Source organism: Lontra canadensis, unplaced genomic scaffold, assembly GCF_010015895.1.
Source record: "Lontra canadensis isolate GAN:19392208 unplaced genomic scaffold, GSC_riverotter_1.0 scaffold1, whole genome shotgun sequence".
NCBI classification, from domain to species: Eukaryota; Metazoa; Chordata; class Mammalia; order Carnivora; family Mustelidae; genus Lontra; species Lontra canadensis.
Window position 1 is genome coordinate 6603233 of NW_022630995.1, and position 25824 is coordinate 6629056.

Below are 25824 nucleotides of genomic sequence, written 5' to 3' on the forward strand. Positions count from 1 at the left end.
TCTATGCAAACTATTGTTCAAGCTTACAGGTAGATTTTTCAGACATGCAAAGTCTTAAAAATTTCCCTCAATGTCCCTTTTTCTCAGAAAACTTCTGGAGAACACAAACCCTTGCCAAACAAAGAAAGAGCAAGATTCAAGAAAGAGCAGAAAATCCAAGACACAGGGGATTCCTCACAGGGGAAAAACAAAAGAAAGTCTCTACAGCTATGAGGAGATTTTAGGATATTCAGCAGACCTGAAGAGTACATCATAGATTAGTCTGATGGTGGGAATCCAGAAGGAATATATTTAAAAAGAGAGAGATAGAATCTGATATATTTGAATGTACCAAGTAGAGATTTATATTTTGAAGGAGTTGGAGTGAATTACTGAAGGGATATAAAAAAATAAGGAAACAGAAAAAATCATATAATAATCTAGGATAAAAAAGGTATTTAAAAAGGTACCAGTCTGGGGATGCCTGGGTGGCTCACTCAGTTAAGCACCTGCCTTTGGCTCAGATCATGATCTCAGGGTCCTGGGATGGAGGCCCGCATGGGGCTCCCTGATCAGTGGGGAGTCTGCTTCTCCCTCTCCCTCTGCCATTTCCCCCTGCTTTGTGCTCTCTCTCTCAAATAAAAAAAATAAAATCTTAAATAAACAAATAAATGAGTAAGTAAATAAAAAGGCACCAGTCTTTCTGACTGGGAGGCTAGGAAAGGAGAAATGCCCGAACAGTGAGGAGGAGTGCAGGGTAGGCTATCAGATATATTTGGTTTACTGACATGACAGCAACTCCTAACTCCCTTCTCCTTGCCTCCCTATACTAGAGAGGCTAGAAAAGCTAATTTCCTCTCTTCCGAGCTTTTCTTCAAGTTATGGATTATCAGGTAGGTGTTCTGGTCGATGATATATAATCAGAAATCTACTAGCAATTTCTGGGAAAGCTTTTACTTTCCTGATTAAATAGGCAGATCTAGCTGCCATCCCACTTCCCTTTCTCTCTGTCTCGAACCCGGCTTGATGCCTACAGCTACAACAGTCACACTGCAAACATGAATCAATAAAACCAACAGGTTAAGACTAGTGCAACAGAAATACAAAAGAGTCTGAGTTACTGATGATGTATTTGATGAAGTTTAAAAATTTTTACATCAAGAAATAACATGCTGAAGCATATCATTAAAAACTTTAGCTTAGGGGCAGCTCAGTGGCTCAGTTGGTTTGGTGTCTGCCTTCGGCTCAGGTCATAATCCCAGGGTCCTGGGATCGAGCCTACATCAGGTTCCCTGGTTGGTGGGAAGTCTGCTTCTCACTCTCCTCTACCTCTCACCTTGCTTGTGCTCTCACTCTCATATAATAAAATCTTTTTTTTTAAATTTTAGCTGAAAAATTAAAAATGAATGCCACTGAGGAGTAAAAATTGGAGATCGGGAACAATGGGGCAGGAGCTGCTATTTTTCATTGTAAGCCTTACAAGCAGGGTTATGGGCCAAGTACTTCTTTGTCATGGGGTGCTGTTCTGAGCATTACTGTTTGGCAGGGGCCTTGGCCTCTACCCATTAGATGCTACTAGTAGCAACTTGGGATGACTGTGACATTTAAAAATTCCAGTTATTACCAAATGACCCCAGGGCAAAACTGCCCCAGTTGAGAACCATTGCCTTATAGTGTTTTATTTCTGTAACCTTCCAGAGTGCTACAATGTATTCTTTTGATAAAATTAAATTACGGGGGGGGGGGGGGACTAATGATATGAAAGGAACCAGGGACCATCAATGTCATTTTTCCCCTCAAACAACTGTCCGTTTCTTTCCTGACCCCTCCCTGGGTCTCAGAATCCCGCTCCTTCCCTAGCAGACGAGCACAGACAGAACCGAGACGCTTACCGCCTAGAAAAGCACACTCGTAATGGCTGCAGGTCTTGTTGGTGCTTTGAAGGATAAGGTTATTGCTGGTCCCATCCTGTGACACATGAAAAATCTCATTCAGGGGTATTAAAACAATTCTCTCACTTTCTTTATCAAAAAAGTGTCCCATGGCAACTGCAAAGCACGTGCGGATGGTTAACAGGACGTGCTGGTCGGCGGCGGCTTGCGGTCTGGCGGAGTAGGCCAGCGTGAAGCGGCCGAGCCTGGCGCGGCCGGGCCCTCCGGGCGGGAAGGACACATCGGGGCTTACACTATAGACCGCAGCTCTGTAACTGTCCTCACAAGGTCTTCTCAGCAACTGCAGCGCTCTTGTCAGATAAAAATGAAAAGCTTTGAACTGGAAGTCATAGACGTAGTCTTTCCGAGACAGGCCGGCCGTCTTCACAGCTTCGCTGAACACGCGGTGAAAGGGCGTCTGCGCTCGAGCTTCAGCAGCGAACGCCGTCAGTGCTATTCCGTGGTCATCTGTAAAACTCCTCGGGAGGAAGGGGCGCGTCTTCTGGGCTTGCCATCTGGCTTCTGCGTTTTCCCACACATCCTTCAAGAGCTGATGGCTTGCTTTCTCCTCCTTGAGCAACTGGGGAACATACTTGACCTCCATTCTGTCAGTGCATCTCAGGTACTCGTCGTCGAACGCGCTATCCGCCATGTCTAACGTCTCAGCCGTCGCCTCCAAAAGAAAAGGAAAAGGAAATGAATGCTCTTGAAATGAGATATTTGGTGTATATCATTTTCTCTCCCTTACTGTTCCCATACTCTCATGCCCCGCCTAGCATCGCTCCCTTACTTAGAACAACTCCGGACATGATTTTTTTTTTTTTTTTGGCATGATTTTTATACAGGAAGTCTATTCCACTGTTACTGATAACTTTTCTTAGCTGTGATCTCTTTGTATGAAAAAGTAAATGTTAGCAATGAGAAGTGTGGGAATGATTATGTCTGTAATTCATTCATCTGAACTTTATGGTACAGAGGAAAGAGTAAGTATGAAATTGAAGAAATGGGTGGCAGCCCTGGCTTTGAATATTCTTTTTTTTTTTATTTTTTATAAACATATATTTTTTTCCCCAGGGGTACAGGTCTGTGAATTGCCAGGTTTACACACTTCACAGCACTCACCACAGCATATACCCTCCCCAATGTCCATAACCCCACCCCCCCTTTTGAACAATATTCTTAGCTAGATTTTCTCAACCCCTTAACACTGCCGAATGATTTTGAAATACCATCTGTGAAATACTCTACATGATAAATACATAATAATAAATATTATTCATTTTCCTTGAGGACTCCCCCGCATGGGTGGGGTAGAACTGATCTGCACCTTGCTGCAATGATAAGCAACGATGCAGGGGTCTTTCTTTCTTCCGAGAGAGCAAGCACGCATGCAGGAGAGTGAGTGAGCATGTAAACAGGCAGAGTGGGGAGGGGCACAGGGAGAGGGAAGAATTTTAAGCAGGTTCCACCCTCAGCGGGGCAAAGCCCCATCCATGCAGGGCTCAATCTCACAGCCCTAAGATCATGACCTGAGAAAAAATCAAGAATCAGATGCTTACTACTGGATATTTACCCCAAAGATACAAATGTAGTAATCCGAAGGGGCACCTGTACCCCAATGTATATAGCAGCAATGTCCCCAACAGCCAACTATGGAAAGAGCCCAGATGTCCATCAACAGATGAATGGATAAAGAAGATGCAGTGTATACACACACACACACAATGGAATTTTATACAGCCATCAAAAAATTAAAATCTTGCCTTGTAATTTACAATGATGTGGATGGAACTAGAGGGTATTATGTTAAGTAAGTCAATCAGAGAAAGACATTTGTCATATAATCTCACGGATATGCGGAATTTAAGAAACAAGGCAGAGGATTGTAGGGGAAGAGAGGAAAAAATGAAACAAGATGAAACCGGAGAGGGAAACAAACCATAAGAGACTCTTAATCTCAGGGAACAAACTGAGGGCTACTGGAGGGGAGGGAGGGCGCGAGGGATGGGGTGGCTGGGTGATGGACACTGGGAGGGTATGTGCTATGGGGAGCAGTGTGCATTGTTTAAGACTGATGAACCACAGACATGGACCCCTGAAACAAATAATATATTATACGTTAATAAAAACCAAAAGGAATCAGATGCTTAACTGACTGAACCACCCAGGTGTTCCAGTGATGCAGGTCTAAAAACCAGAGCACTCCTGGGAAGAGGAAAAAAGCTTTCTTCCCCTACAACCATAAGCTCTAAGGGTGATATTGGCTTGGGGCAGCCAATAGTTATCCTTTATAGTTCCATGAAGAATCCTGTCTGTAAATAAAACCAACAAAGGAAGGCTTGCAGTGCTGAAAAGAAGAGAGATGAGGCCTTGATGACATTAGTCAAGGCCCTGAGTTTAGCTGCACCTGAAGACTGTATTCTACCTTGGTCATAAGTATCAAGATTCCTTATTTACTTGAGCTAGTCTGAATTGTGTTTCTGTCACACACAACTGAAAAAAAAGCCTAATGTACCTTTAAATGATACCTGTAACATAGTAAGTGGGATTGTATAATATAATTAGCACTAGCTTGGAGCCAGACAAATCTTAGGTTTAGATTCCGTAACTAGATACTATTTGATATGGGAAAGTTACTTTTTACATTTCTGAGCTTCAATTTTCTCATCTAAAAACGAGGATAAAGGCAATAATATCTTAACTGGAGGACTGTTGTAAAGAATAATGATAAAATGAATATATGCAAAGCCCTTACCTACACTGCCTACCACCTATTAAGCCTTCAACACGCTGGGGTTATTTTCATTATTTCATGATAGGAATATACATATTATACTGGAAGCTCCTCAGGGCAGGATCTGTGTCACATTTGCCTTTTGAATTCCAAGCTTCCAGCATAGTAACTAGCAAAATATTTAAGTGAACTAAATTAATAAAGGATAGTTGGAAGAAAGGCAGGCAGAGATGACCCCTCCCACCCCAGCCACCAAGAGGAGACCATCCTTAAAAGAATTTTACACCACCCGGGAAAGAGCCCTCCACCCTTTCCCACACAAGAGACAGATGACAAAATCTGTTTGGGTGACAGGGGCAGGGAGGGTTAATCAGATTAAAACAGCTTGCCAACAAGCCCATACAAACCTCTAGACATAGAAACTCCCAGGCCAACCCTCTTGGGTCCTCTGCCTCTTCAGGAGTTTGTACTATCACTTTTCTATCACCCAATAAACTTTGCTTTGCCACCCACCACTCTTCATGGGGTCTACCTCTTCATTCTTCGAAGTGGTGTGACCAAAAACTGAGGGCACTAAAGAAAAAGAAATCCTGCAAAATAAGAACCTGTACTCTGGCCTATAGATCAAAACACAGGACAAGAAAATCTGCCCAGGGATGCCACTTAAGGGTTTCTACAAATAAAAGGACAATGCCCTCATCATCTTCCCTTCCCACTATTCTATACATGTAATAGTACATTGGTGACATAAGCTGCAACCTAAGCAGGAGACCGCAGCTAAAAACTTTATAAAGACCCTTAGTCAGGAGCTCTTGAAGTTGCAGCTTCCACATGAACGACTTTTATTTATTTTTTTAACTCACAAATGATTTTTGAAAAGTGTGTGTATGAGTGTGTGAAAGTGTGTATGCCAAGGGTGAGGGGAGGGAGAAGGGAGAAAGAGAGAGAGAATCAACTCAAGAAAGCAAAATAAACATCCCAGGCTAACTATCTGCTTCCTACCATCTCTTTTCTCCCCCTCATAGACCAACTTCTCAAAAGAAACATCTACCCTCTCTATCTCCACTCATTTCCACTCATTCCCACTCATATCTCAGTCCTCTTCAGTCGGCTTCCCACCCCATTCCTCCACCCAATCAGCTCTTGCTGAGGCAACACCTCTTCTTTTGAAGACCCAACATACTCTATCGGCCATTAAATGTTGGGAATTGCTCAAGGCTACTTATTTTTTAACTCTCAACTCTAACCTTAGGCAATTACATACACGCGCATGGTGTCAGTTATCATCTAAATACCTCTGACCTGTCCCTGTAAGTACAGACGCATATTACCACCTGCCTACTTGGTAACTCCACTTGAACTGCGCAAAGACCCATCAACTGTCAATAGTCAAGAGCAAACTCATCTTACCCCCTACAACCACCACCACCAGCCTGGTGCTTACACAGACCCATCTTTCATTTTTGCGTTTTCCTATGTATCTTCTTCTCAGTCACCCTCTGTGGCCACTCCATCACTAAGACCTAGCAAACTTCTCCCAGGTGTCATCTGTATTGCAAGCACTAAGTGTTCCTATATATTAATGAGCTCATTTAATCTTCATGGCAACCCCGTGCGGCAGATACTATTAGTCCCTTTTTAAGGATGAGCAAACTAAGACAGATAAAGTAACTTGTCTGAAATTGAGATATGAAGCCACACAATCTGGCCCCATAGTCTGTCCTCTTAAACAAATGTCCTATTTCCAATGACAAAGACCACTGATATTTACGCAGCACTTTCAGAAGGCTTTAATTTTCTCCTAACACCTGTTACAAAGGTTGGGCAGACAATTCATAACATCATTTTACAAATGAAGAAACTGGGCCAGCATCAGAAACTGTCTTTATTACCAGCCACAGAATATTCTGCTGGGGAAGTCACTGAGTTTCCTGAAGTGGGAATCTGAGCTCTAGGAGATTAAGTCACTACCATCTCCTAGCCAAGAAATGCATTTTTGTCTGCAGCACAGAACGTACCACGGTGTATCTTGGGCACTGATACTGATTCATCTTCAAGGCTTCAATATAAGACATCACAACCCTGAAACCACCTCCCACATTCCTCACATCATATCTGAGTCACATCATATCAGAGTCATATCCTATCCTATCCTGTCCAGTATGTTCCTATCTTTTCCTATGCCTCTAACCAGTCTCCACAGGTCTAATTTTAGACATTAAGTCTTTCTGGCCCAAAGCCACAGTTGATTCTGTGTTCTGTACAGTGAGTGCCTTGAGCACTGAAAAAGTTCACAAATGCCACCACCATTCAGGGTCAACTGAATGGACATTAAGGGACATGTCCAAAAGGCTAGGTGAACACACTGATTATATTTTCTTCCCCTGTTTTATCCACTGAAACAAAAGCCCATATTAATGAAATTCAATTAGCAAAAAGCTAATACAAAAATATTACCAAAAAATGTGGAAATGACCTAAATGCTAATGAAAAGAAACTGGTAAAGCAAATTATGGAACATTCACAGAACATACACGAAAACTGTATTACAAAAGAATGTTAAAAATTCATAGCAAAACCACAGTGACTACCACTGCACACCTGTTAGAATGGCTATAATCAGAAGGGGGGAAAAAGGGGAAAATCAGTGTTGGCAGAGATGTAGAGTACCTGAACCCTCATACACTGCTGGGGAACATAAAATGGTGCAGCCACTACGGAAAACATAAAGTTACTGTATGACCCAGCAATTCCATTCATAGGTGTACACCCAGGAGAACTGAAAACATGTTCACATAAAAATCTGTACTTGAAGGTTCAAAGCAGGATTATTCACCCCTAAGAGCTTTTAAAAAGCGAGAACTGAAATGTTCATCAATTAATAAAGAGATAGGGGTGCCTGGCTGGCTCAGTCGGTGAAGCGCCCACCTTCAGCTCAGGTCCTCATCTCGGGCTGAGTATTATTCAGCTTTAAAAAGTAATGAAGTGGGGCGCCTGGGTGGCTCAGTGGGTTAAGCCGCTGCCTTCGGCTCAGGTCATAATCTCAGGGTCCTGGGATCGAGTCCCGCATTGGGCTCTCTGCTCAGCAGGGAGCCTGCTTCCCTCTCTCTCTCTCTGCCTGCCTCTCTACTTGTGATCTCTGTCTGTCAAATAAATAAATAAAATCTTTAAAAAAAAAAAAGTAATGAAGTACTAGGATATGCTACAACACGAATGAACCTTGAAAACAAAACACTGTAAGTGAAAGAAGCCACACAAAGGGCCAGATCCTGTATGACTGCATTCCGGTGAGACACCCAGAATAGGCAAATCACAGAAACAGAAAGCAGTAACGGTTGTCAATGCATGTAGGGAAGAGGGAATTGGGACTGACTGCTGATAGCTACAGGGCCTTCTTTTAGGGGTGATGGGAATGTTCTGTAAAGAGATAGAAAAGATGGGAATGTTCCGTAAAGAGACAGTGGTGGTGGTTGTACAACACAGTGAATTTATGTTTATAATGTAAAGATTTTATTTATTTATTTGACAGAGAGAAAGATCCTAAGATACTTCCTAAGTAGACAGGAAGGGAGGGGGGAAGCAGGCTCCCTGCTGAGCAGAGAGCCCGATGCTGGGCTTGATCCCAGGACCCTGAGATCATGACCTGAGCCGAAGGCAGGGCTCAATCCACTGAGCCATCCAGGCGCCCCTATAAATACTCATCTTAATGAATTCACATAAATTTATATTTATGAAAGCCACTGAATTATGTACTTTAAAATGGTGGGATTTTTATGGTATGTAAATTAGACCTCAATTTAAAAAATCATACTGTAGTACAGGCAACAGAATACACAATGATTCTACTGACAAGGGATCAGAATATTAAATTCAAAAACAAAATTTTAAGAACTTAACATATCTTAAAGAAGACACTCAACTTCCCCCTCTCTCTCTCTGCCTGCCTCTCTGCCTACTTGTGATCTCTGTCTGTCGGATAAATAAATAAAATCTTTAAAAAAAAAAAGACACTTCAAAACAGTGGAAAAAGATTCAGTAGTGATGTGACAGTTAACATTGCGGGGAAGAAATCAAATGAGATAGCTCGCTCATATCTTACATAAAAATATGTTACAGAACGTTTAAAGATTCAACTGCAACAAATAAAACCATAAAAGTTTTATCAGAAAAAAGGAACACCAGGTGTGAGCAAATGGTCATTATATAGTTCAATAAAACAAACATAACCAAACACTGCAGTGTCATCTTATTTGGACAATATACATATTTTAAGAATACTTAATGACATAGACATATAGTACAGTAGTAACTTAAAAAGCAAAATAATACTTTATACAGTGTGAATCCATCTTTCTAAATTACAAACACACACACACAGAAAAAAGCCAAGAAGACTATACACCAACAGATTAAGAGTCTTTCCTTCTAAGTGGAGGGATTATGGATGATTTTTACTTTCTTCTGTTTGCTTAATTTTAATTTTTCAACTTTCTACAGTTATTATGTATCTAATGTGTAAAATGAAAAGATAAAAGCTACTTGTAAAAAACCAATTTACCTATTCTATCTATTCCAGCCACTCTCATTTCCAATATCAACCCACACAAATGCCTCAAGCAACATTATATCAAGAGTTCCCATTCCAATGACTACATACTTCCCATTCCCAATATTACCTGGAAAATGTCCATTAGAATCAGAGCTGCCAGCAGCATGGTGACCATATCAAAACGTCTTGCCTTCATTTTTCTCTTCTAAATTAAAATGAAGAAATTCCAATTTAGCAGACTTAAAAAAGAGGTTTAGGGAAGGAAAGCAGGATGACACACTGTATGTATTTCATTCAGGGTGAGAGTAGGCACCATGTTGGTCAGGAAGTGATCATCAGTTAATTTCCAATGGCTGAAAGGGTCATTAGATTCTGTCTGGTGGCCTAACACCCTCATTCTACAGATAGGGAAATAAAAGCTCAGAGAACTTCAGAAATTTGCTCAAGATTAAATCTGTCCATTTCTATTCTTTTCCAGCCATGTTTTCTCTCTCACCATAGACAGTCACTGGAAGTCTTATTTTCTTCCAATCTCTGAATTTCCCCCTAGCATACACAGGAAATAACACAAACTAAAAAACAACCACTTCAGACTGGTGGTTTCCTAGCACCCAGTTTCCAAAAATTCCCCAGTAGTTATGGCCCATGCACAGCATCCATTCTTTTATTCTCTGCAAACTGAGTGACACCCATCTGGGTAGGATAGAGGGAATGATAAGACTAGTAATGGTACTCACTGGAGGGCTACCCAAGGGGGGCTCCTTGCCCCAAATACTCAGATTCAAGAGAAGCCCAAGGACAAAACAAGTGTCTTGCATAAATTTCTGACGGCAAGAATGAAAATAAGGAAAAATTAGGTAGGCAGCAATTCTAATAAGATTAAACAACCCTTTTGGCCAAATGCCCAATATTTGTCCCATTATTTAGGAAAACGAAAGGGGTAAATAGGAGCGTGAAAGGCCTTCAGGAGCTGAAGCTATCCCACAGCCATTATCCGATTCAATTCAGTGCTGGTTCCTTCCACATACCTACAACAAGGCTGACACTACTGGAACTGAACTGAGCTCTCTACTTCATCCTACTAAGCACCATGTCCTGGCATGTACAAGCGGAATGAACAGCATAGGGAGTCCTCTCCTTGGTCTCACGTTCCTGTCTTTAGGCACAGCTTCTTTCACTAGAGATACTAAAATATACTACCAAAATGCCATTTTTGTGTTGAACTTTACTTTCTAAAAAAGATTTGAAATATAATACTTTACAGGGGGCACCTGGGGGGCTCAGTCGGTTAAGTGTTTGCTTTCTGCTCAGGTCAGGATCCCAGGGTCCTGGGATCAAGCCCTACACCTCAGGCTCCCTGCTCAGCTGGGAACCTGCTTCTCCATCCCCCTTTGCCTCTCCCCCAGCTTGGGCCTTCTCACTCTCTCTCTTAACTAACTAAATAAAATCTTTAATATATATATATATATAAAACTTGACAGATAACTGTCACAAGGCAATATATGCCAAGCAAGCTCTGAATCAGGGTTTTCCGAAAATCCATGACCTCTCTAGTCTGAGTGTAAATAAGTCAAAATGTTTACCTGGCTTTTCTGCCTGCGGAGGAGGTTTAAATGATGCTAGGTCTCAGACTGTTCCCCACTCTCTCAGTTGTGGTAAGTGTGTCTTCAGGATGGGAGGTTGTTGACAGTGAGCTGAGAAGGGAATGCTTTTCTTTTTATAAACACCCCCAGCAGTAGCTTGGCAGTGGCACATTACCCCATTTGTGTTCTGCTATTTATATCTGGCCCCCACACTATCCTTTGGAATCACTGCTGTTAACACATGAAGTCTCCAGAGGCTTGTAAAGCCACAGCAATGCCCTCTAACCACAGCATGTCCGGTTCCGAGCCCCATTGTAGGCTTCTTGGAGAGCGATCACCTCCTACTCCGGACCCTTTGACTCTGAGATGTCAAACTAAAGCAAAGGAAAAATCCTAACTAGATGGCTCACGGAACTAAGGGAACTTGCCGCGTTCGTCGCTGGCAATGACGACGGCTATCGCCATTCACTCAACCCGCTTACTGTTTTCCAGGGAAGGGCGCCAGCTGCTGGGATACACAAGCAAATAAAACGAAGTAATAAAAAGCACTCACAATCTGAAAAAACACATTAATATTCATACTTAACCAAAATATATGTTAAAAAGCCAAGTGAGTTTTAGAAAAAGTCAGGGAGAACACTAAGGGAAGGATTTGGTAACCTGCGACTACGGTCCCCATCTAAGTACACAGAGTAAATATACAGACTGCTGAGGAACACGTGGGAGTTCTCGGACTGTGGATAAAAAACTGTGAAATGTCCTAGGAAATTTGTGCATATATATCAAAATACATTAATATAGTGTATTAGATAGTGTATGATGTGTAACAGCCCCAAACTGGAAAACATCCAGATGCCCAACAGCAGCAGAATGGATACATTGTTATATTCATACAATGGAATTTTGTGTGGCTTGAGAATAACCATAGGTAAGAAATGTGGATAAATCTTAACAAAATATTCTCCAGCAGAAGAAGAGACCCAAACATGTATACACTGTATGATTTAATTGGGATAGGGAATAAAATCAAACAAAACCCATCTATAACATCGGAATCAGAATACTGGTTGCTCTGAGTAGTAAGTAGACCTGGAAGAGGAACAAGGAGAGCATCTGGGATGCCAGTTAAGTTCTGGTGTGGCTCTGGGTGTTGATTACATTGATATACTCAGTTGTGAATATATTCACCAAGCTATATGCTTATGTATATTTTCCTCTGTATGTGTGCATATGTACATATATTATTATACAACTAAATATTTAAGTATTAAAGTGCACCCATTTTTATAAAACCCACCTCTCATCTTCAGCCTTCAAAGCCTCTAACTTCTTCTTACCCTATGGCTAGGTAGTTCAAAATACAATTTAATACACTAAACAGACTCTGAGCAACAGCACCATTAAAAAAAAAAAAAGTTTGGTCCAAAAGGAAAAAGAGGGTTTGCACAGGTCTTCAGGCATTACTGACCTTCTTTTAAGTTGCAAGCATATGAGCTTTCAGGAGTAGGATTTTCCTGTCTTTGGCACTAAACCCTACCAAATTTGTCTGTATATCACACAAAAGATGGAGTCCACGAAAAAGCATAACAAACACTGCATGAAGTTCAAGGCAAGTCTGGCCTTCCTTATGCCCGATATGCTTTTGCTCCATTCCTGTTTTATTTCACTTTTAAACTTTTAAAAAATCAAAGTATAATTAACATATAAAACATATTAGATTTAGATGCAGAACATGTTTTTATACTTGTGTATATTGCAAAATGATCAGCATAATAAGTCTAGTATTAATGTCTGTCACCATATAATTACAAATTTTTGTGCGTGCTGTAACTTTTAAGACTTACTCTATTGATTTTCAAATATGCAGTATAGTAGTATTACCCACAATTACCATGTTGTACATTATATCCCCATGACATTTATTTTACAACTGAAAATTCGTATCTTTTGACTTCCTTCACCATTTTCATCCACCTTCCCAATACCCAGTATGGCAACCACCAATCTGTTCTCTATATCCATGAGCTTAGTTTTTTTTTGGTTTTTGTTTTTGCTTTTTAGATTCCACGTATAAATGAGGTCATATGACGTTTCTGTCTTAGACTTATCTCATTTTAGCATGCTGTTCTCAAGGTCCATCTATGTTCTCACAAATGGATGGGAGATATTTTACTCTTTTTTATGGCTGATAATATTCCATTTTATTTATATATGTGTATATATGTGTGTGCATATACATATATCCATACACAAACACATTTTCTTTATCCATTCATCCACTGATGGACACTCAGGTTGTTTCTATATCTTGGTTATTGTAAATAATGCTGTAATGACATGGGGGTGATACATGCTTTTTCAAGTTAGTGTTTTTATTTTTATAAAAATAAATAAATAAATAAATAAATACATACATACCCAAACATGAAATTGCTGGATCATATTTTTTCCATAATGGCTACTCCAATATACACTACCACAAACAGTGCACAAAATTCCCCTTTTCCACATCCTTGTCAACACTTGGTATTTTTCCCTTCGCAGTCCTACCCCTTTGTTCTTTTTGATAACAGCCATTCTTCTACCAGATGTACTGTGATAGCCCACTGTGGTTTTTACTTGAATTTCCCTGATTAGTGACTTTGAAGATCTTTTCATATACGCATTGGCCTTCTGTAAGTCTTCTTTGGAAAAATGTCTATTAAGAGCATCTGTTTATTTTTTTAATTGGATTTTTTTTTTTGGCTATTGTCTGAGTTCTTCATATATTTTGGATACTAACCCCTTATCAGATATATGATTTGCAAATATCTTCTCCCATTCAGTAGGTTGCCTTTTCATTTTGTTACTGGTTTCCTCTGCTGTGTAGAAACTTTTTTGTTTGATGTAGTCCCAATTTTTTATTTTTGCTTTTATTGCCTTTGCTTTTGGTGTCAAATCCAAAAACTACTGCCAATTTACGATGTCAAGGAACTTACTCCCTATGTTTCCTCCCACAGATTTTATGGTTTCATGTCTTACCTTCAAGTCTTTAATCCATTTTGAGGGAATTTTTGTAAATGGTCCAGTTTTCCCAATACCATTTATTAGAGACTGTCCTTTGCCTATTGTATATTCTTCGTGTCTTTTCCTAAATTAATTTACCATATACATATGGGTTTATTTCTGGGATCTCTATTCTGTTCCACTGATCTGTGCATCTGGTTTTTTGCTTTTGCTTTTAACTATTTTTCATAAAGATTTATTTATTCATTTGAGAGAGACAGCAAGTGAGAGAACAAGCAGGGGGAAGGGTAGAGGAAGAGGGAGAAGCAGACTCTCTGCTGTGCAGGATGCCCAATGCAGGGCTCAATTCCAGGACCCCAGGATCATGACCTGAGCTAAATAAAGGTGGTCACTTAAACGACAGAGCCACTCAGGTGCCCCAGAAGATGTTGTTTTTTAAAGTAGGCTCCGTGCCCAGCATGGAGCCCAATGTGGGGTTAGAATTCATGACCCCGAGATCAAGTCCTGAGCTGAGATCAAGAGCTGGATGCTCAACTGACTGAGCCACCCAGGTGCCCCTGTGTGTCTATTTTATGCCAATACCATACTAATTTGATTACTTTGGGTTTGTAATATAGTCTGAAATCAGAGAGCCTGATGCTTTGTTGTTCTTTCTCAAGATTGCTTAGACTATTTGCATTCTTTTGTGGTTCTACACAAATTTTAAAATTGCTTGTTCTATTTCTGTGAAAAAAAAAAGCCATTGGAATTTTGATAAAGGTTGCATTAAATCTATAGATTGCTATGGGTAGTGTGAACATTTTAACAATCTTATCTTCTAATCCATAAGCATGGAATATCATTCCATTTATTTTTGTCTCCTTATATTTCTTTCATCAATGCCATACTTCTCAGTATGTTAGTCTTTCTCCTCCTTGGTTAATTCCTAGTATTTTGCTCATTTTAATGCAACTGAAAATGAAGGTTATTTTCTTAATTTTTCTTTTTTTAAAGGTTTATTTATTTCAGAGAGAAAGGGATCATACATGCAAGTGGAGGGAAGGGCAGAGGGAGAGGAGAGAGAGAGAGAATCACAAGCCGACTCCTCACTGAGTCCGGAACCCAGTGTGGGGGCTCGATCTCACAACCCTGAAATCATGACCAGAGCCAAAAATCAAAAGTTGGACGCTTAACCAACTGAGCCACCCAGGTGCCCCCTTAATTTCTCTTTCTGATAGTTTGTTATTGGAATATAGAAATGCAACATATTTCTCTGTATATTGACTTTGAAGGACTTTTTTTTAACAGAGGGTGGGGGAGGGGGAGTCCAAGCAGAGGGAGGGGCAATGGGAGAGGGAGAGAAATCCTTGAGCAGACTCCCCTCTTAGCACAGAGGCCAACTTGGGGCTCAATTCCAGGACCCTGAGATTATCACCTGAGCCGAAATCAAGAGCTGATGCTTAACCAACAGAGCCACCTAGGCAACCCTCTGTATATTGACTCTGTATCCTGCAATTTTACTGAATTTACTAGTTTTAACAGTTTTTTGGTGCAATCTTTAAGGTTTTCTATATACAAAATACCATGTCATCTCAAGAGTGACAATTTTCCTTCTTTCTCTACAATCTGGATGGTTTTCATCTTTTTCTTGCCTAATTGCTGTGGCTACGACTTCAACACTATGTTGAATAAAAGTGGCAAGAGCAGGCATCCTTGGGGCTCCTGGATGGCTCAGTCGGTTATGCAACTGACCTTGGTTTCAGCTCAAGTCATGATCTCAGGGTCCTGAATCCAGCCTTACACTGGGCTCCACACTCAGTGGGGAGTCTGCTTTTCTCCCTCTCCTTCTCCCCATCCCCTGCTCATGCACAGTCTCTAATAAATGAATAAAAAAAAAAAAGTGGGCATCCTTGTCTTTTTCCTAATCTTAGAGAAAAACTTTTCACTTAACCCCACTGGGTTGTAATGTCAGCTGTGGGCTTTTCATAAATGGCCTTCATTATGTTGATGGATGTTCCCTCTATACACACATTATTGCAAGTTTTTATTATAAATGGATATTGAATTTTGTCACATACTTTTTATGCTTCTATTTAAATGATCATGTGATTTTCTCACTTCATTTTATTAATGTGGTGTATCACACTGATTGATTTGTAAATGCTGAATCATCCTTGCACCCTTGGAATAAATTCCACTTGATCACAGGGTATGATCCTATTAATGTATTATTGAATTCGGCTTGCTAATATTTGATGAGGAGTTTTGCATTTATGTTCATTAGAGATATTGGTCTGCCATTTTCTTCTTTTCTTGTCTGGTTTTGATATCATGGTGATGCTGGCCTCATAAAGTGAGTTTAGAATATTCTTTTCTCTTTTATTTTTTGAAGAGTTTGAGAATGATTGGTGTTAATTCTTCTTTGACTGACAGAATTCATCAGTGCAGTTATTTGGTCCTGAAATTTTGTTGGGAGGTTTTAAATTACTGCTTCAATCCCCTTACCAGTAATCAATCTGTTCAGATTTTTCTCCTCCTGATTCAGTTTGAAAAGTTTTTATGTTTCTAGGAATTTATCCATTTTTTTTTCTAGGTGGTCCAATGTGTTTGCGTGTAATTGTTCATAGTGTCTTATGATCCTGTGTATCTCTGTAGTACCAGTTGTAATGAATCTCTGTCATCCTTGATTTTACTTAAGCCCTCTTTTTTTTTCTTTGTTTAGCTAAATATTTTGCAATTTTGTTTATATTTTCTAAGAACGAGCTCTTGTTTCATCGATCTTTTCTATCATCTTTTTGTCTCTATTTCATTTATTTCCCCTCAGACTTTTATTTCCTTCCTTCTCCTAACTTTGGGCTTCATTTGTCCTTTTTCTAGTTTCCTGAGGTGTACATTGGTTGAGATTTTTCTTGTTTCTGAGGTAGGCATTTATTGCTATGAACTTCTCCCCAGAACTCTTTTTTTGCTATATCCCATAATTTTTGGTATAATGGTTTGGTATTTTCGTTTTCATTTGTTTCAAGGTATCTCTTCAGATTTCACTTTCGAATTCTTTCCTGACCTACTGGCTGTTCAGTAATACATTGTTCAATATCCACATAATAAATTTTCAGTTTTCTTTTTTATAATTGATTTCTGGTTTCATACCACTGGGTTTGGAAAAAATTATATGATTCAATCTTCGGTTTGTGCAGACTTGATCTATCCTAGAGTATGTTTCATGTGCACTTGAGAAGAATGTGTATTCTGTTGTTTTTGGATGGTATGTTTTGTATATACCTGTTAGGTCCATCTGCTTAAATGTGTGACTGAAGGTCAATGTTTCCTTTGTTTTTGCAGTCTAATCTATCTATTGATGTAAGTAGGTGGTGTTCAAGTCCCCAGCCTTCTTCTGAGTTCCATTCGCATGGAGTATCTTTTTCCATCTTTTAATTCTCAGTCTGTTTGTGTATTTATGTTTGAAGTGAGTCTCTTGGGGGGTAACATATAGATGGGTCTTATTTTGTTTTGTTTTATCCACTTAGCCACTCTACGTTTTCTGATTAGAGAACTTACTCTATTTACCTTCAAAGAATTATTGATAGGTAAAGACTTATTACTGCCATTTTGTTATTTGCTTTCTGGCTGTTTTGTACTTCCTCTGTTCCTTTCTTCTCTTGTTCTCTTCCATTGTGGTTTGATGACTTTCCTTAGTGGTATGTTTAAGATGCCTTTCTTGCTGCCTTTTGTTCATTCACTACTGGTTTTTGCTTTGTGGTAATCATGAGGCCTAAATATAAAAATTTGTAAGTCTATTTTAAGCTGGTGACAACTCAAGTTTGAATGCATTTTAAAGTATATTTTTATTCTCCCTCTAATGTTTTGTTTCTGATGTTACATTAAACTAATGTGATGTCACATTAACTAATTATTGTAGCAACATTTATTTTTTGTATTTTTTGTGTTGTCTTTTTTGTATTATTTTGTATATTTGTCTTTTTTTTTTAAGATTTTATTTATTTATTTGCCAGAGAGAGAGAGAGAGAGCACAGGCAGGCAGAGTGGCAGCAGAGGGAGAAGCAGGCTCCCTGCCGAGCAAGGAGCCCAATGTGGGACTCGATCCCAGGACGCTGGGATCATGACCTGAGCCGAAGGCAGCGGCTTAACCAACTGAACCATCCAAGCGTCCCTATTTGTCTTTTTTTAAAAGAAGTTTTATTTGAGAGATACAGAAAGCAAGAGAGAGAGAGCACAATGGGGTCAGGGGCAGAGGGAGAAGCAGGCTCCCCACTGAGCAGGGACCCTGATGTGGGGCTCAATCCTGGGACTTTAGGATCATGACATGAGCCAAAGGCAGACGCTTAGCCAACTGAGCCACCCAGATACCCCTATATTTGTCTTTTAACCCTCATACTAGCTTTAAGAGATTATTCTATTCCTTTCAGTAAATATTCACCTCTACCAGAGATACATTTTTGGTATGTTTTCTTGTTACTGTTTGTATTTCTTCTCAAGTTAGTAAGTCGGTTTAGTAGTTCTTTAAGGCCAGTTTGATGGTGATGAACTCCTTTAGCTTTTTTTTTGTCTGGAAAACTCTTTTCTTCACCTTTAATTCTGATTAATAACTTTGCTGGGTAGCATATTCTTGGTTGGAAATTTTTTTCTTCTAGCACTTTGACTATATTGTGTTACTTCCTTCTGGCTTGCAAGGCTTCTGCTGAAAAATACGCTCATAGCCTATTTGAGTTCCATCACATGGTAACAACTTATTTTTCTCTTGTTGCTTTTAAGAGTCTCTCCTTTCCCTTAAATTTTGGCATTTTAATTATAATGTGTCTTGGTGTGGGTCTCTTTGGTATCATCTTATTTGGAATCCTCTCAACTTCCTGGATTTGGAAGTCTGTTTCTTTCCCCAGATTAGGGAAGTTTTCGGTTATTTCTTCAAATAAATGTTTGCCTTCTTCTCTCTTCTCTTTTTTCCCAGATTTCTCTCTTCTCTTCTTTCACCCTATAAGGTGTTCATTAGTCTGTGTGCAGTTGTTCTGTAAGTTCCTTAAACTATCTTTTCATCTTTTAAAATTCTCTTTGCTAAAGTTCTGTGTTCATCCATTCTTCTTCCAAGTTCAGTAAGCATCTTTATAACCATTACTTTGAACTCCTTATCAGGTAAATTACCTACCTCCATTTCACTAAGGTCCCCCCCCCCCCACCCCGGGGTTTCATTTTCTGCTTTCATTTGGAATATATTCCTCTATTTTCTTCATTTTGCTTGACTGCCTACATTGGTTTCCATGCATCAGATGGAACAACTGCCTATCCATCTTGAAGGGCTGGCCTTGCGAAGATAAAACTTACTGTTCAACACTGTTCTTGCTCTTAGCTGTCTCTCAAAAGTTTGTAATTATACAAACAGCGTATTTTATTTTTATTTTTAATAGGTTCCAGTAATTAATCAGACTGGACCCCAGAGCCAGGTGATCTGGAGGTGTCTCCTGGCAAGTAGGCACAAAATTGGGGCTCCAGGCAAGTGTATGATTTCCTTTCCGGGAGGTATGAGTGAGCTAGAGTGCAAACATGGCATTCCCTCGCCCACATTCACTGAGAGCATCTGTACAGCTGCTAAAGGTGTGCCCAGCCTAAAATTTGTCCTTTAGGCTGAAGCTCTAGGACCAGCAAGTAGGCTTCTTTCACAAAAAGACTACGGGTGTGTTTTAATCTGGTCTGTGCAGTCTCCTGGGATCGGTACCTACCAAGGACTCTGTTACAGTCCCATGAGACACAGGAGCACCAGCGCCCCTGGCCACGAGAGCCAAGAGTGATCAAAGGGTATTCCCTGGATGACAGCCACTAAACCAGGCAACAGATATAAAAACTAGGATACCGGCCACATATAAGAACTCTGCTGTGAGAGATGATGGCGCTCTACAGTGTAGCAGAGGGAGAGCATAAAGATAATGCCCACTCTCTGAGGTGTCAGGGAAGGTTTTTGCCCTTACTTGTGTGTAACAGAAGCCTGCCCCTGAGGTTTCAACTTTGACAATAAACTAAGAAGGCTTTTTCACAAAAAGACTTGAGTTCCTGGGTCTACTGGCTCTTGCTGTGGTAGTTCTTGGGATAGCCACTGGGGGTGATACTGCTATGTAAGAATTCTCTGTTGGTGATAGTCCTATCGGCCAGGAGCTGCTACCACCAAATCAGGTGATGGAGAGGTATCTCCTGGCATCAACAATAAAAATCAGGGCACCAGAGAATGGCGTAAGCTCCTCTCCAGATGATACCGGCAAGTGGGAGCAAGGCAAAGGGAGAGCACAAAGCCTGTATCAATCGGCCTCTGTTCCCTAATAGCAGTTTCGTAGGCCTTCCTATCCTCACCAAACCAGTAGCCTTTCTCAGAAAGACTGGGGACGTGTTTCAGTCTGCTATCTGTGCACTGTTCCAGGAGTCCTCAAAATGTCCCAGCACCATTTTAGGTACTGGGGATAGATTAATGAACAAAATAAACAAACATCTTGCCCTTGTTAAATTAATATTCTTGTGACAGGAGGCAGTCAGATAACAAAATAAATAATCAAATGATATCTTAGAATACAGTAATTACTACAGTTTTTTTGTTTGTTTTTTCTGTTTTTTATTTTTAGTACTATGGTTTTCAAAGAAGTATTACAAGGGAAATTGGGAGTACACGCAGAGTTTGCAATTTAAACTGAATGATTAGGGAGTTAAGAGGCCGGAGTAAGAGGAGGGCCCTATGCTTGCCTCACACCTCAAACACAGCTAGATAAATATCAAATCTTTCAGAATGTCAGGAAACCAATCTGAGGACTGAGAGAACAACAGCACAACAAAGAGGCAAAAAAGAGGCCAGGTCATGGAAGGTAGGAGATGCGGAGATGTGATTTGGGGGAGAAAAGAACAGCGAGTGCTAGGGAAGAGAGGGAGTGCTGATCAGGGAGAGAGGAGAGAGAGAGAGAATAGAGTGCAGGGCATTAAATAACAAGAACACTTCTCCAAAACCACTGAGGTTGAAAACGAGAGGGGTTGATTACTGCAAGTTTTTACAAGTGGCTGAGCTCAGAGACTGAGGTTTTAGAAGTCATGCGATCACTGGGTGAAGGCTGGCGACTACAGAGGTGCTCCTGGAGAGAAGTGGGCAGAGGCCTGGGAGCAGATGGTGTCATCTGAAGCTCCCCAGGTCACACTGTGAGAGACAGTTTCCCCTTCTTGCAGTGCATTTGGGAGACGTGGCATCGTCTCCCAAGGACAAAAGAGCCAGTGGGTGCCACTGAGCTATCTGGCTCATTAGCACAGGAGCAGGGATGCCTGCTGCGGGCCGCTAACCGAGACGCTGGCTTTTTGCTACTCTTTGCCATGAACTCCAAGCCCGTGCTCAATGCAACCGCCCTTCTTGAACTCACCACAAGAAAAATTTGGAAAGACCACAAATATAATGGAGGTTAAAGAACATCCTACTAGGGCGCTGGGTGGCTCAGTGGGTTAAAGCCTCTGCCTTCGGCTCAGGTCATGATCTCAGGGTCCTGGGATCGAGCCCCGCATTGGGCTCTCTGCTCAGCAGGGAGCCTGCTTCCTCCTCTCTCTATCTCTCTCTCTGCCTGCCTCTCTGCCTATTTGTGATCTCTGTCTAATAAATAAGTAAATAAAATCTTAAAAAAAAAAAAAAGAACATCTTACTAAAGAATGAATGGCTTAGGGGTGCCTGAGTGGCTCAGTGAGTTAAAGCCTCTGCCTTCAGCTCAGATCATGATCCCAGGGTCCTGGGATTGAGTCCCACATCAGGCTCTCTGCTCAGTGGGGAACCTGCTTCCTCTTCTCTCTCTCTGCGTGTCTGCCTACTTGTAATCTCTATCAGTCAAGTAAATAAATAAATAAATCTTTAAAAGAAAAAATAAAGAATGGCTTAACCAGGAAATTAAAGGAGAAATTTAAAAATGCATGGAAACAAATGAAAATGAGAACATGACAATCCAAAACCTTTAGGACACAGCAAAGAGTACTAAAAGGGAAATATACTGCAATACAATCCTACCTCAAAAAGCAAGAAAAATCTCAAACATACAACTTACCCTTTTATCTAAAGGAACTAGAAAAATTACAGCATAAAGTCGGAAGCCAGCAGAAGAAGGAAAATAATAAAGATTAGAGTAGAAGTAAATGATACAGAAAGAAAAAAAGCCAATAGAGCAGATCAATGAAATTAGGAGCTTTTTCTTGGAAAGAATCAATAAAATTGATAACCTCTAGCCAGACTTAAATAAAGAAAAGAGAAATGACCCAAATAAACAAAATCATGAATGAAAAAGGAGAGAGCACAACCAGTACCACAGATATACAATTTTAAGAGAATATTATGAAAAGTTATATGCCAACGAATTAGGCAATCTGAAAGAACTGGATAAATTCCTGGAAACATACAAACTACCAAAACCGAGACAGAAAGAAATAGAAAATTTGAACAGATCCGTAATCTGCAAAGAAATTGAATCAGTAATCAAAAGTCTCCCAACAAACAAAAAGCCCAGGCCAGGTAGCTTCCCAAGGGAATTCTACCAAACATTTAAAGAAGAGTTAATACCTACTCTTCTTAAACTGTTCCAAAAAGTAGAAATGGAAGAAAAACTTCCAAACTCATTCCGTGAGGCCAGCATTATCTTAATTCCAAAACCAGACAAAGACCCCACTAAAGTGGAGAATTTTAGGCCAATATCCTAGGTGGTAAAGTTGTGACTGATTTAGCAAAATACTTTGAAATCTATTCACATTGCTGCATTAGTAGTTCTAAAACTGACAGCTATGATGGCTGAAAAATTATGTGAATATACTAAATACCAATACATTGTATCCTCTAAATAAATGATTTATATGGTATCTGAATTGCATTATCAATAAAGCTCTTTTTCTAAAAAAAGGAATGAACTACTGATACATGCAACAACACAGATGAATCTCAAAAGCATTATGCTAAGAAGTCAGTTACAAAAGGCTACATACAGCATAATATTTAAATAACACTCTAGAAAAGGTAAAACTGTCGTGACAAAAAGCAGATCTGTTGGCCAACAGACACGTGAAAAAGTGCTCCATATCACTCGGCATCAGGGAAAAACAAATCAAAACCACAATGAGATACCACCTCACACCAGTCAGAATGGCTAAAATTAACAAGTCAGGAAACAACAGATGTTGGCGAGGATGCGGAGAAAGGGGAGCCCTCCTACACTATTGGTGGGAATGCAAGCTGGTGCAACCACTCTGGAAAACAAGTATGGAGGTTCCTCAAAAAGTTGAAAATGAAGCTACCCTACGACCCAGCAATCGTAGTAGTGGGTATTCACCCTAAAGATCCAAATGCAGTTATCCGAAGGGGCACGTGCACCTCAATGTTTACAGCAGCAATGTCCACAATAGCCAGACTATGGAAAGAACCTAGATGTCCATCAACAGATGACTAGATAAAGATGATGTGGGGTGTGTGTGTGTGTGTGTGTGTGTGTGTGTATATATATAATGAAATACTATGCAGCCATCAAAAGAAATGAAAGCTTGCCATTTGCAATGACGTGGATGGAACTAGAGAGTATTATGTTAAGCAAAATAAGTCAACCAGAGAAAGACAATTACCATATGATCTCTCTGATATGAGGAATTTGAGAGGCAGGGTGGGGAATTGTGGGGGGTCAAGGAAGGAAAAAACAAAACAAGGTGGGATCGGGAGGGAGACAAACCATAAGAGACTCTTAATCTCACAAAACAAACCAAGGGTTGCTGGGGAGTGGGGGGTAGGGATAGGGTGGCTGGGTTATGGACATCGGGGAGGGTATGTGCTATGTGAGTGCTGTGAAGTGTGTAAGCCTGACAGGCAAATAATACATTACATGTTAATTTAAAAAAAAATTAAAAATTCAAATTTTAATTTTAATTAAAAAAAAAAAGCAGATCTGTGATTGCCAAAGGCTTGAGGAGGGAGGACACTGAATGACTATAAGGGGGCATGAAAGAGCTTTTTGTGGTGATGAAATGTTTTACGTCATGATTGTATTAATGGTTATGTGATGGTATACATTTGGCAAAAGTCATAGTGTTGTACTCTTAAAATTAAATTTATATAAATCATAACACAGCTGATTTTTAAAAATTAACAACAAATTTTTCATATTCCTTGGAATGTCTTTGTGTATACCAAGAGTTAAATGTATCCCAATTTGAAAACTACTACTAAAAGGAACTGTAATATTGCAATGGCCCATAGAAAAGGCTGATAAAGAGCTGGGAGGTCCAAAGGAAATTAGGGTTGTGATCAGATAAGTACGCGTATCTTAGAGACCAGAGGCCAAACCAGGACATTACAGCAGTAAATGTAAATTACCATTACCATCATCCAAAGAAAACCAAGCCGGATCAGACACCGGGGACCACTAGAGGTCAGCACTAGAACAAGATGTCTTTCCTCTAATGGCAAGATTTTAGCCTGCTCTTGGGAAGGACAGAAGAGAACAGGAGAAAACAATTCTGAATTTAACTATCCACTCAAAGAAGACTGTTTCAACTTACAAATGACTAAATTTTAATTGGAAAGATTAACGTTTCTACCATTAATGGACTCGAGGGTTTGTGAACAAAGCTGAGTTCCGATATAAAGAAATATAGCTTTGTTTTGCACATTGTTCTCCCTCTACGTTGAGGCACTCTGCTAGTAGGGGAAACAGTCTGTGCCCCGCTGGCTCTAGTGGTTAGGCTGTTCTCTAGCACTGGTGACATTTAACTGCTGGTTCGATAACTACCACTTTTGGGGTCCAGTTGGCATTGGGTATTCTGAAAAATTTCTATGTCCTCCAGCCTCATTATCACAGATGAGCTTCTTTGGCCTTGCTGGGCATCCTCTTAGAATAAAATCACAGCTGGTTTGTGTTCCCTGATATCTTAACTAGTCCCAAAGGCAAACCTAGGAGTTCTTTCACAATAACCTTGATTCTGTAAAAAACTGAAGAGGAAACTTTGTTCTCAACACATTCTGCTGCTTGCTATTTCCAACTTATTGCTTGGGTGGTCCCATGTTTGACTTGGTGCTTTTCTAAGAGACCTTGAAAATGATCCAGTTTGTTCAAGGAGAGTCAAAACAATCCAATTGTTTAAGGATACCCTAAAACTTATCAGCTAGTTTCTGAACTCTTACATCAACCCTTTCCAGGGTTTCAGTCCAAGGAAGCCAGGACACAGGAGTCTAATCTTGTCCCCTTCTCCTTTTCTTTTTGTTCAGGAAACAGCTCTCCATTCCCAATACTTTTTAGAGGTCCTTCCTATAAGCTACTTCTGCTCCTCTATCGTATGATTCCCCCCTATTCTGCTGTATCTGCCTTTTCCTTCCCTTAGACTACTTATGAATTAATATTAAAGGTGACCTGGAGTACGGACATAGAAAACTTTGTAAGAGGAAATAAAAAGGTTATCTACATAGTATTTTCAAAATATTACTCCTATAACATTCCATATACAATGATACAGTGTCTTATTTGTAGACACCGCTCTGTTGGTAGATTTTAAACCTCTAGGCTTTAACTCTCAACTTTTTTTTTTCTCCTGCAGTGAGAAACACATTCTTTTCAAGGACAATGGTCCTTAAAATAAAATTAAATGTGAAAAAAAAAAGGACAACGGGTCTATGGCAATGATTTCCAAGTGTGTATGTATGAATACGTGTGGATTAAGTTATATTAGAGTACAAGACGTGTGGTGTTTAAAAGAAACTCTTTCAAAGATTTCTCACATGTCCCTCATTATATATGTCATCAGCATATCTTTGCATCTCCTATAATGTGTCTTTCATATGTCTTTCATTCTACGAGTAGCTCATACATGTTTATGAAATAAAAAGAGGGATGGAAGAGGGAGTAAAAAATGTCAGGAGCCTTATGAGGTTTAAGATTTCCAGGATAAGGGGCGCCTGGGTGGCTTAGTCATTAGGCGTCTGCCTTTGGCTCATGTCATGACCCCGGGGTCCTGGGATCAAGATCTGCATTGAGCTCCCTGCTCAGCTGGAAGCCTGCTTCTCCCTCTCCCACTCCCCCTCCT

The 25824-nt window shown here is 40.1% G+C and overlaps 1 protein-coding gene across 2 annotated transcripts in view; it reads right to left on the reverse strand.

Moving 5' to 3' along the window:
• Window positions 1-10014, reverse strand: part of ART3 (ADP-ribosyltransferase 3) — a 29689-nt gene extending 19675 nt beyond the window's left edge. For both annotated transcript variants that reach the window (XM_032837536.1, XM_032837447.1), the window contains exons 1-3: window positions 9931-10014; window positions 9321-9398; window positions 1872-2583 (exon numbers count right to left, since the gene is read on the reverse strand). In XM_032837536.1, coding sequence (XP_032693427.1) covers window positions 1872-2583; window positions 9321-9398; window positions 9931-10011 — 871 coding nt within the window. In that variant the 5' untranslated portion in view covers window positions 10012-10014. The remainder of the gene's footprint in view (window positions 1-1871; window positions 2584-9320; window positions 9399-9930) is intronic.
• Between the last annotated feature and the right edge of the window lie 15810 nt (window positions 10015-25824).